This window comes from Alosa pseudoharengus, unplaced genomic scaffold (assembly GCF_046254945.1).
Source record: "Alosa pseudoharengus isolate Yale_2024_CS ecotype anadromous, Long Island Sound unplaced genomic scaffold, YU_APseudo_1.1 YU_APseudo_1.1_scf_23, whole genome shotgun sequence".
In the NCBI taxonomy this organism is placed as follows: Eukaryota; Metazoa; Chordata; class Actinopteri; order Clupeiformes; family Clupeidae; genus Alosa; species Alosa pseudoharengus.
The window spans coordinates 30752799-30765155 of NW_027468685.1; the positions used below are offsets into that span (position 1 = coordinate 30752799).

Sequence of the window (12357 nt, forward strand, 5' to 3'; positions counted from 1 at the left end):
GGAACAGTTTTGCCCATACAGACTTAATGAGTGACTTATCCCAGTTGACTCACTGGTTTACATAGGTTTTATCATCCAATTAAAGCCTCCATACTGCCTGGTAGGCCAAGTAGGAAGTCAACCCATTGTATATTCCATGTACAATTAAGAACTAAAATTTCTGCACAACTTTATGCCCCACCTTGCATGTTAATGGCCAGTGGTGACATGTTTAAAATCACCAATTGTCATACTCATATATACACAGATATGTACACACACATATACACACACAAACAGACAAGACTTCAAGACTGAGAATAGCCATTGATACAAGAGGGACAGACACATGACCATGTCCAAACCAGGGAAGTTGGTGTGCTTCTGGAGCAACATGTACGTTTGGTGCATCTCTACGGGTTGGGGCTGTGCATGGACATTAACCATCCTAACACTATGGAGAATAACACACCTGTTCTGTGCTACACCTGCATGTCAAAAGGATTCAAAATAGTTTGGGGCAAGAAATTATTGTTGCTGGAATAAAAATGTGGCAAAGGAATAATTACACACATACACACTCACACACTCCCCCCAAGCTACTAACACTACTCGCTTAGCCACTCACAGTACCACTTGAGTTCTGATGGTCAGTCACATCTGTCAGGTCTACCTCAAGTGTCACAGGATTTTGCAGTGAAGACACTGGCACTTCATGTGTGTGTCCTCACTGTGCTGCGTATTATAGTATAAGCAAGGAGTATAGAAGTCCTATACTCTGGTATAATCCTGTCACTATATTGACCAGGAAAAAGATCGAGCTCTCTCTGAATACAAGATTCCATTATTACTGTTCCTGCTAGACTATTTAGACCTCAAATGATTTACTTTACACCAAAAGCTTTCAGGTGCAGAACAGTACGCCAAAGGTTTCATTATAAATGAATTATCAGGACATCGCACAATGATATGGTGGCTTGTATACTGCTATATTTAATGACGATTTAAGGAAGATGTCATATATGTAGCTAGTATTCATGAAACCAGAATTTACTTTATTTTTAATCTTACTGTAAACTACATGTCCTTGTGCAAATCTTTGAGTTAAAAATTGTTCTTTGGTATGAATCAAGCAAATAATATTATAGGAGAGACTTATTCTAGTGAACAAATTGTCGTTCAGCCTTTTCCAGTTCACTTCCTCAGAGGGCTTCTTGAGCAAAGTCTACCAAACTGAGAAGAAATTGCACTTCTCATGGCAGTGTGTGTCACTCCACTTGTAATACTTCGGTCTAACATCTACAACAGTGTACCTTGGGCAGATGCACCACTAGCTATCAATCAAACCTTACTGAGCATCTCTGATCCCTCTCTGTAATACTGACTCAATTATCAATATCTACTCGATTTTCGATACGGACAGCATTCACATAGCCAATGGCACTCCAGTGGCCAGGTCCCACTTTATGAGTGTGTGTGCACATATGGATCAGGTAAGGGATGAGGCCAGCAAGAGAGGACAGAGGGAGGTAGAGATGGACAGACAAAAGTGCTTATTCACCACTAGGTTGTGTGTCATTGCACACTGCACTCTCATACAGTGCTGGCCTATTATGTGTAGCTATTAGTAGTCTCCCAATGAGTACAATTTGTATACCTAACACTCCACTGCTCTTTTGTGCGTTTGTGTGTGTGTGTGTGTGTGGTGTGTGTCTATCCCAATCCCCAGCCTCACCCATTTCCCCGTCTCTCTCCTCACCCACTTTCAGTCTCTCTGCTGCAGCGGTCTCGCTTACACACTCAGCATCCAGAAGAAGAAAAAGATGGCCAGAAATAGGAAGAGAGAGTCTTGCCAGTTGTTCCCATTATTGGGGTTCCCGTTGCCTTGGTGATCACCCACATAATCTGAAGGGCAGGAAAATCAAGAGGGACTTCAGTTAGAAATCTATAAAATGTCAGAGTAAGTTTTCAGAAATGTAACTTGCAGTGTATGTCAGGATGAGTGAATGACCAGGCAGAAAGCCTTCAATTAAAAGCTTGAAATGCTTAGATCAGATCAGTGGGTGAGTATGCAGTGCACCTGCGTGCAATAGGGTCACTGGGGAGTGTGTACCTGCTCTGTGGAAAGGGTCATTGGTGTTGAAGACTGTGGTGAAGAAACCAAAGGGAAACGCTCCTATGCCAAACGACATGTGGAAACCGGTGTCCCCAAAACCCTGGAAAGGCTACGGCACAGAAGGGCTAAATTAGCTCCTTTCAAATAGCTGTTTGGTCTCCAGTGTGTACAGACAGAATTGTGAATGCTCACCCCTCTACTCTCTGGCTCAGGTCTCTGGCCTTGAGGTCGAGGTGGGGTTTTTAACCTGCAATACAGAAGCACATTCAAATGGGACTGAGAAGACACACATTACACACATACAACCACAAGGAACCAAAGAACAGTCACGACAGCAGAGCGCTGTCCCGCTCAACAGAAGCATGAATAAGTACCTGGGGTCCTCTTGGCTGCTGCTTCCACGGCCATAGAGGGGGATGACTTTGTCTCTGCTGATGCCAGCCTTACACACAGGACACTGCTGTCTGCTGGGTCTGGTCTCTAGCCACTGGAATTGCAGAAATGGGAAAGTCAGAAACACATGCAGATAGAAAATGGTACAGCCATGGGGTATTCCCTAGCCATTAGTGGCCTTGGGAGAGTCAACAAGACCACACATCAAATCCTACACCACAGAAAAGTATGTGTCACTGTGTATGCAAAGGCCGACGCCAGGTACTAAGGTAACAGGGCAGCATTACATATGTCAATCACGTAAACGTTCACACACAGATTCAAGAGAGCTTATGCTTCAAACAGGAACACATTCTAACTTTTTCCCAAAAACGTAAACAGTCTAAACACAAAAGTTGTTGTAGACAATAATACCATTATCCTTACAACCAAGAACAGTACAACCTATTGATTTAATGTATAGATGCCATACAAGAGAAAAAATGGTAAAATAAATGAAAGAACAGCTCTACCCAACTGTTAAAGACACCTCTGAAACTGCTTGTCCTCGTAAACCATGTAAAGGCCCTCTACCTGTCTGTAAGGTCACTACTTCATTATTTGCCCCAAACATTAGAGTTGGTGTGGTATCTCCCACAAGATAGCAGTAGGCTACTCCAAATGCACCGGTCCTTTAATCTTTGTTTATCCTCTGCGGGCTTAGTCCAACAGTTAACCAAAGTGTTTTCATCTTATGTTCCAGTCTACATGTATATGAGGCAAACCACTGTGTGTAGGCTGTCAAGTCAACTGTGTGAATGAACAATCCCTCAAGTACACAATCACCTTATGGCACTTTAATCCAGATCTAGAGACTGACCAATCACATAGAGACTTACATAACTACAGGAAAACATATGGGCTTACCTGGTGCAAACAGGGCCAGCTACACACAGAGAGACGTACAAAGAGAGAGAGAGGAGACATGTTTATGTTTCATGATTTTTTTTTTATGATCCCATGTGTATGCTACTTTACCTACAAGAATGAAACCGGTCTATTTAGTTGTAGTTTGCCTCGACATAGCCATTGAAATAGTGGAATTGCTTCTTCAGAACACGAACAACATTGGGCATACATATTATGATGAAGTGTGCAAAAGTATTATGATGACTCATTATCTCATTAGATATTAAGGCTAACTGTTAAAAACACTGCATGACAGGCCTTTAGATATTTCCCTAGTGTCTCTGGTAGCCTATGCTTTTCACACAATGTTTCAGTAATATAGCTACATACTTGGAAAAGGCAGTTAGATAGTGTTGGATATGAAAATCCTTATCAATTAGTTCTAGCCTATTTATACAGGGGAGACACTGATAGCCAAGGAGAGAAGTGAACACACATGGATAGCTATAAAAACTATGGTTTCATTATACAACTAAACACGACAAAATACTTGTATAACCCTTGAGCCAGCTCCTTCCTATGTGATCTAATTAGCGATGCAGCGTTTGTTTGCACCTCCAACAGCATAGCGTACCTGGTTACCTTTCAAAAACACCCTCAAATACCCGTATGTTTGTGTGAAAAAATTTACTTAAGTGCAAATATGACACTGAACAACAACACAATCATGGTTCATTGATGTTGCAGAGTAAGGGTCTGATGAACATGTAGCTAGGAGGCAAGCTAATGTAAGGTAACAGCTGACGTTTTAGGGTGAGCATGTCATGATCTGAACAAGCTACTAGCGCTCAACATCCCACGATTGGTGGTGACGTTAGATAGCTAACCAGGAGCAAGCATTTCTATTTCCACTTGGAACTTAAATTTTAATTTTCGCCAGCAGTGCCAAAAGCAACCAAGAAACATGATAAGTTATTGGTAAGAGTTAAGATAGCCTCAATGTTGTTTGATCATCATGTATAACCTTAACGTAGTTAACGTTAGCCAATCGAGAGACACACCACAAGCTACAAACATACACTTTTACGTAGTTATGCATTAGCTGCACGGCAGTTCGCATCCACCAGAACTGTAACGTTATTAATAAACGCTTTTCGTGTACAATACAGTGGCACGCAAATCACGGAGAAGCGGAGTGAATGATATTTGGTATAGCATTAGCTTGCTAACCCAGCTAACGTTACAAGACATACCAGAATAGATGGCCACACAAACTGATGACCGCGTCTCTTGCTGTATCCAAACAAATATTACATTCGAACGTAGCCCGGTCTCGCTCGCGTTCACCTTCTCCACCGGTCTCGCTTGGGCCATCTCGCTCGTTACTCTTTTCACCAGACTGGAATCCTCTGCTAGCTGGTCCGCCGTCATTCGAAGGTCCAGGGTCTGCTGTCGCCATTTTTGTTTACGCCAAGCTGTGGTTTCGGAGCGTTTCGGAGGCCAGACTGCTGCTGCAGCTATACACCCTTTACTTCCGCTTCCGCAATCTGTCTGTTACAAAATTGCCTCTCATCTAGGCCACAATCGGGCTACAGTAGCATGTAGTCTCTGCCCACATGTAGGCTACTGAATAGATCTTTATTGTCATTGTCACAGGTACAACGAAATTGAAAGTGCTCTCCAGACAGTGCATCATTCATAAAAAAATAAATATAAATACGTTAAAAAAATAATAAATCATTTAAGTGCTAGTGTTACCTAAAAAAAAAAATTGAAACATAGGCTATAACATCATTAGCAGCATACACAGTCATACACACCCAGTCATTGCATAAAAAAAAAAAAAAAGAATGAACACACAGTCATTGCATAAAAACAGTTTGAACATTCATCTGGAGGCATGCATAGCGGTCCATAGCCTACCATCTGTCATTGTATTGATTCATTCATTTAATATCTGAGTCCATATTTAGTCTAGTTGACAGAAAGGTGAACCCGGAAATGTTGAGTACAAGTTTTATGATAGAAATATATAGTATGGGTCCAAGCATGCAGAAACTGGCGGATGCTAATTTGCATATGTTGGGCAATTTGTGTAATTAAGCTAATTAGCATGAATTAGCATAATCGCCTATATTATAGGAGCTGCTTGGCCAAAATGGACAATGTTAGTATGTTTTTAGGGGTTACTGGAGATGTTGAGTCCATATCTGAAATTTTCAAGACTCAAAACAATATTTAAACATGGTTTGGTCACGTTCTTACTCTCATTAAGCTGATTTTGCTGAGTTTTTGGAGGCGATTTAGACAGATTTTTGGAGGATAAAAATGTTCAGTGTTCAGGAATAATTTCAAGTTATTTCTAAATTCACTGGCCCAATGCTGTGACTCACAATTGAGTAACAAAGGGAAGAACTAGCCTCTACTACTCCTCCTGTCCTCATCCGTTGTCCTGTCGCCATCTTCTCCAGACTCTTCATCCCTGTCCTTCTGCTCTTTTAGCTGTGTGTATATATATATTGCAACATGTAACATCACTGCCTTTGCAGAAACAATAATTAGTACAGGCCAGGCCTGCAGCTGCACAGCTGCACTTTCCAGATACATGTATACACAGTTTTAACCCAGCTTTGCAGTTACTGCTGATAACATCTAACAAATCAGGAGGAGCAACAGGACTTGAATCGAGGGTGGGCGAGTTCCTCTCCTTTCTTCATACCTGTCTTCTTACTCCATCACAGCACGGGGATATCCACAGCCGGTGGATCAGGGTGGTCTGCTGCTTTCCAAAGCAGCACCTGTAGATGGGCACGTTTTCCATGGAGGAAGTTGCGTTCTGTAGGAGACAGTGTCTTCAGTGCTGGAGGAGCCGGGAGTGGGAGGCCTCACCGCCAGGGATGGATTACTGCACGGGCCTACCGGGCCCAGGGTCAGGGGGCCCTGAAGCCCAAGCCTTTGCATGAAATCATTGCCTCAATATCAACACATCAGGATGTATGGTGTATGAGTCTGATTGAATTTAGTCCATCCCCAAAATGCACCAGTATACAGGAAATCACATCAAACAAATTAAAACATTTCTGAGGAAGGACCCCCAAACCCCCCTTCCACATGCGACAATTAGTGGGGGGCCCTTAATACATCTGGGCCCAGGGGCCCGAAAGTTCATAATCCGTCCATGCTCACCGCTAGGTGGAGGCCCAAGCAAAAGGATCCGAAGAGAGCCCTTGTAAGGGGTACTAAGAAGCTTACAGAGCTTACAGAGCATTGAGGGTGGTTACCCAGTAAACAAAATAAAGTCCTGGCGACGTCCCCTAAAGGTCCCCTGGCGAATGTCACCTCCTTGACATTGTGTAGGGTTCCATTTACGTCCCGCCGACCTCTGTTCGGGAGGTCTAAAAGACGTCCACGAGACTTTGAGAGGAAGTCCTGTAATGGTCACCGCGACGTTATGCGCGCAACGTTTATATTTCCGCGATGGTAAAAAAAAAAAAAAAAAAACATGAAGCGCAATTTAGTATGGTAGGCTATTACATCCTGTAAGTCTCAGCGTTGCCAGGAGAGAGGTAGACGGAACATGAACACGCATTAACGACTGGTTCTACAACTACACAATCAACTTCACTCACCTCATATTTTTACGCACGTATGAAATCACGTCCTCCGAATGCATTACACTAATGATGAGTAGACATTGACATTTATGGTGTCATTTTCTTAATAAACTAATACGACGTTTTAATGGGCATATCCCGTAGCATAGGCCTATTGTTCAAAACATCATCAGAGTAGGCCTAGGCTAGCCTAAGATACATTTTTCAAACCAGAGCCATATAAAGATAGAGTTGCGACAACTCCATTGACGCTAATTTTCCATTTTTTTCCAACAATGGCGGCTCATGGAAGCCTCAAAGAGTTCCCGGAAGTTAACAATTAATAATAGCAGCAGTGTGGTTACAGCAGTATAGACTGTTTGTAACCAACTTTTCAGACTCAGATTTACATTATTGGCTCATCCGAATAATAATAATAGTAATAACAGTAATAGTAGTGAAGTAATAGTATTAATGACCTAATTATAATAATAAACTGTTTATGTATCGACTATGACAGCTTTTCTGCTGCTCAGTTTTATCAGTTCCTTAAAGCCCAATAAAAATGTCTTGAATTTCCCCTTGGGGATCAATAAAGTATCTATTTATCTATCTATCATCTAAATGTGCCACACATAATAGCCTAATATAAGATAAACCTTGCCTATCCCATTTCTAGCTGGTTCGTTATGGCGAAGCATATTTACAGCCAACTTTGTAGGCCTACTTGCAGCAGTGAAACTGGGTTTGTTGTTAACATTGTTGGTAACGTAAACGTTTCTTCAGTTAGGAGCAGGACTGTTTTTTTTATTTTGCATTCATTTTCATTGGCAAAAGCTAGCCTATGCATGAGACAACCTAGATTTGAGGGAGCTGCAGCTGTTAGCATCAGCACGGTCATATTAACACAGGGCACACTAGCCCAGTGATGAAGGATCGTGTAAAATCCCCATCCCCAGAAAGTTTCAAACCAAGCTTGCGCTGATGATGCATGATCACTGATCAAATTGCTATTTTCTGACACGACGCAGTCTCAAAAACACTGTTTACAGCTTTTCGAGTCACTGTACAAGGTCATTTATTTTATATAGCGATAATTTAGATACACTTATGGGGTGGGTGCAATTGCGTTTTCTAAAGAATCTCCCGTCTTGATTTTGTACAGAAATTAATATTAAGTGACACATACGTAAAAGGGCGGAAAAAAGGTCACCTTATATAGCAGGCTAAGATATAAGGTCTGAAATTTAATTTAATATTGTTGTAATGGTAGGATAACTACATAGTTTACACAATAATTACACTGTGTTATAAATATTGTATATCAATGCATTTATTGACTGTCAATTACCCAAAATCGTGGCTCTGTCTATCATTGAACAGTAGCCTATTTAATGCATTCTAATCCATTGCCAATCACTTCCGGGAACTATTTGAAGTTTACATGAACCACGTGACCTTAAAGGTCTCATCTCATCGTTTTTTGCATTAATTTTGCCATGGTCTCTAGTATTAATGAATGCCCTGTGAGCAGGTTTTGGTGAAAAAAATGCTCTCCTGCAGTCTATTTCATGCTGTTCTAGTTTGGTGGGGAAGGTGGGAGGGGAGGAACGACAGGGTTTGCCTCTTGCTCATGAATATTCATGACATGTTAAAGGAACACGGCACCCAAAATCAGTAGTAATATATGTTCTTACCTTAACTTTCACGAGTTGAGTCGTACCTCTCCCGCTTCGGTATGTGCACTCAAACGCTCTGGCGCGCGGCGCGAATGTGTTAGCATGTTGCTATGCTAGCGGGCTCTGCCGTGGCCGTAGAGAGAGTAAGATGGCATTAATCAAACACATCCACGTTTTCCCTATTAAAATACAGTTGCACAAGTAGTTGATTAAAAATGTTAGGGCACACAACATGAAACGTGACGATTTTCCAAGCGAATAAACAGGAGAACTACAATGTCTGGCGCAATAGCACTTGGGAGTACTTCGACCTATAGGTAGTAATATTAATTAACACCTAATTGTAGATCCTATCCACCACAGAGTTTAGAATCCATGCTTGATCGACCCCTCAGCCTCCCCCTCCCCTCTGAGCGAGAGAGAGGCACACACACTAGAGATGCGCTGATGGGCTATTATTTTGACCGCCGCTAGCAAAGCTAGCGAAGCGGTCATATAGGGATTGTCAAAGTTTTTTTTTTTTTTTTTTTTTCCCCGTCATCTACTTCCTGAATTTTTGGTCAACGATACCCGGGACACCGAACCACCGGGGCGCATGAAATTTGGTGGGTATGTAGCCCCACTAGACTTTTACGGAAAAATTTCGTTTTGTCCCCGGGGTCCACTCCCCCCCCGTGCTGGGCCCCCCGAACCGCAAAAAAAACAGGTTTTTCCTAAATAACTACCTGAACCGTGGCACCGAGGATGAAGAATCTTTTATGGTATGTTGGTCTCAAGGGCCCACATCAATCTGGCCCATAATCACTCATTTGTGATTTGCACCCCCCCGGTAAAAAATGAAAATGCAATATTATTCTGCTTTAATCGCCCCTATCTTCAGTTAAGATGTTCAGAACTGCACAAAATTGTATGTGTATGATTGACCTGGCATTCTCTGGGGGTATGCCAAGTTTCGTAGAATTTCATCCATGGGGGGGTCTTAAAAAAATTAGATTATGTGTACATTTAGTGACTGTACCCTCATTGGCCTGTAGATGGCGGTGCACACATATACACATGCACACACACACAGGCACCCACATACTTACAAATTCAGTAGCATTAAAAAAGAAAGCCAAAATAAATATTCATCATCATCATCATGGCTGCATTTCCAGTATTGGCGATAAGTAGTCGTTTGTCCACTAGATGGCGCATCGTTGCAGTGAGACGTAATTTTGTTGGAAGTTAAACGTGGGATGGAATAACAATGGATGCTTCCTACAAGGACTATAGTTTACGCAGAGAACGTCTAATAAGGATAGGATGATGTTCACATGAAATGTAATTCCCATTTCTTCTTGAAGCCGAAATAAATCTGAGGATGTTTATCGGACATGTTTGGTTTTTACTGCAGGTACGTTAATCTTATAATATCAATAAGGACCTAGGTAATGTTTGTTAGCGTTGGTTGAGTGATGGAGGCCAATTTGATTGATTGCATTTGTAGAAAACTATAAATGCGGTTATACCAAGCAAATTGATAGCAGCACTGTAATTGTATCTTTCGACTGTCATTTGTTGCACGTGCTACAAAAATCATTCTGTGCAATGGAAGATTTAACAATGTAACACCGGTCTGATACAGTTTTGCCTATACATGCATGAGACTGAGACGCCTGTTTATTTTGTTTTAAGTGCGTGCAGGGTGTGAGAGGGGAATCGATGTGCTTTGATTCCAGCTTGGTGGTTGTAGTCTGTGAAACTAAAAAGCACGTGTGTGTGAAGTATCCAAACAATGACACCTTCATTTCATTATGGCTGCTTTAGCAACACATACTGTGTAGTGGTTCCCTTTAGAAGTGGCTACTTCATTCGCGCTTTCCTTGACTCGTGGAGCTGCGTGAATTTTATTACAACTTTTCGCCACGATATAGTTTAAGTCCGCTTGATACTGTAAGGCGTAAGCCATTGGTTTCCAAAGGAGATTTTATTTGTGTCGCCAGCATAGCCTATATTGACAATTTATGTTGTAAATAAGCCTACCTTATAAGCCTACCTGTAGCTTAGGGAAGCTAACAGCTTTCTATTAGGATCGATCTAGTTGGTTAGTTACAGTTTTGTCATAACTCTCTGATGCATTTTTGCATTTAGATTAGCCAGAGCGTGAACAATATCGGGTGCCTGCTTGGTGAACCCAGCCTGATCTGCCCGCTATTTATTTTTTGATTTCTTAAAAGATTGAGCTTGGTCTGGTGAAAGCCAGACTAGCCATGGACCTCAGTTACACAATGCAAGGGAACATGAATCAGCCTATATTTGCACGAACAATAACGGACAACAGCTCTTCAACTTTGGCCCGTTAAAATGTGTATGAACAGTCTAGCGACGCATTTCATCAAGGCCCATTTGGACATGTCAGTTATTTGCACCACTAGATGTAAAACAGCATTTCGTTTCAGACTACTGTTAGGCCTACTTAATTTGTGCATTAACAATAACGTTTCAGACTACTGATACTTAATTTGTGCATTGACAATAAAGTATTACATGAACTAAAGATGACTAAAATCTTATGTAGAAGAAGAAACATTCACAAAAAAATCCATCCATCCAAAAATGACCTTTGTTTTTGATAGCTGTTGAAAACGGCATGGAACTGACAGAGATGTTTTTGTTTATAAATAAATAAATAAATAAATAAATAACATTATGCTGATACCTTTTGCTTTTCCCAAATACAATGTAGCCTACAGGTGTAAGTGACCTTTCATCAATCCAGTTGCAATGGATGAACTGTGATGAACTGCCCTACTTGTGATTGTTTAGATTGTTTAAAGGTTTTATAACAATGCTACATCTTCTTTGGCTATTCTACAATCTATTCACCTTTTCAGCACCAGTAGGCTACTTTCTGTGCAGCCGCACACACACACTCAGGCATGCCAAACAAGCATACACAAAAGTTTCAAGAGTGGGGGATGGAGTAAAATATGGAGACAAATTGAAGTGTGATTTATTTTCGCGGAACGGATGTATAGGACTGAGCGGCGGTCATATTTTGTACCGCTATGCGGTACATCTAGTTTCAACCATAACTGCATAGCAAAACTTAATCCATCCATCAGCAAAGTTTTTTGACCAATTTTCAAAACCGCACCCACCACCATCTGCTGTGTTTATAATGTATATGGGATGTTTTTAATGTAGCCTATATGGGATGCGGCGCTGCTGACGTGAGGCTAGAAAGCTCTTGCCTGTTCTTTCTAGAAAGACTGATCCAATGCAGCAAATATATTAAAAGGCTAAAGTCCTACATTGGCTATGTTGTAGCCTATATCCCCAGAATATCAGCAGCAAACTCAGTCTGTCTTGCAAAACAGTCTCCAAATAAAACGCACATCGGCCTGTTGCCTAGCCTATTCTGTGTGCCAATATAGCCTATCGTCCAAAATGCTTGATCACATTGCATTCTCCACATTTTTAATCTTTTGTAAATTGCTTTACAATTACCGTCGGGCCTAGGCCTATTGCCAGGCTTGCCTCAGCTTCGGTCACGTCCTTTTACAATTTTATCATTGTAATAAAAAAACGCAATTTGGCACATAATTTCAACATGCTGCTGGCCTACTAATTAATGCCTATTGTACTTTAATTTTTGCAAAAAGAAAGAAATCCTTGATAAAATAACAAGTCATTCACATTACTTTACGCACTGGCATGTCATGGT

At 41.4% G+C, this 12357-nt stretch overlaps 1 protein-coding gene across 1 annotated transcript; it reads right to left on the bottom strand.

Moving 5' to 3' along the window:
• Positions 1–349: 349 nt before the first annotated feature.
• On the bottom strand, positions 350–4859 carry LOC143141086 (E3 ubiquitin-protein ligase RNF5-like). The gene is made up of 6 exons (XM_076302344.1): positions 4630–4859; positions 3395–3413; positions 2470–2582; positions 2288–2342; positions 2093–2204; positions 350–1884 (listed from the first exon to the last, which is right to left on the bottom strand). Exons 1-6 carry the CDS (start codon positions 4833–4835, stop codon positions 1772–1774), a joined length of 618 nt encoding a protein of 205 aa, XP_076158459.1. The 5' UTR covers positions 4836–4859; the 3' UTR covers positions 350–1771.
• Between the last annotated feature and the right edge of the window lie 7498 nt (positions 4860–12357).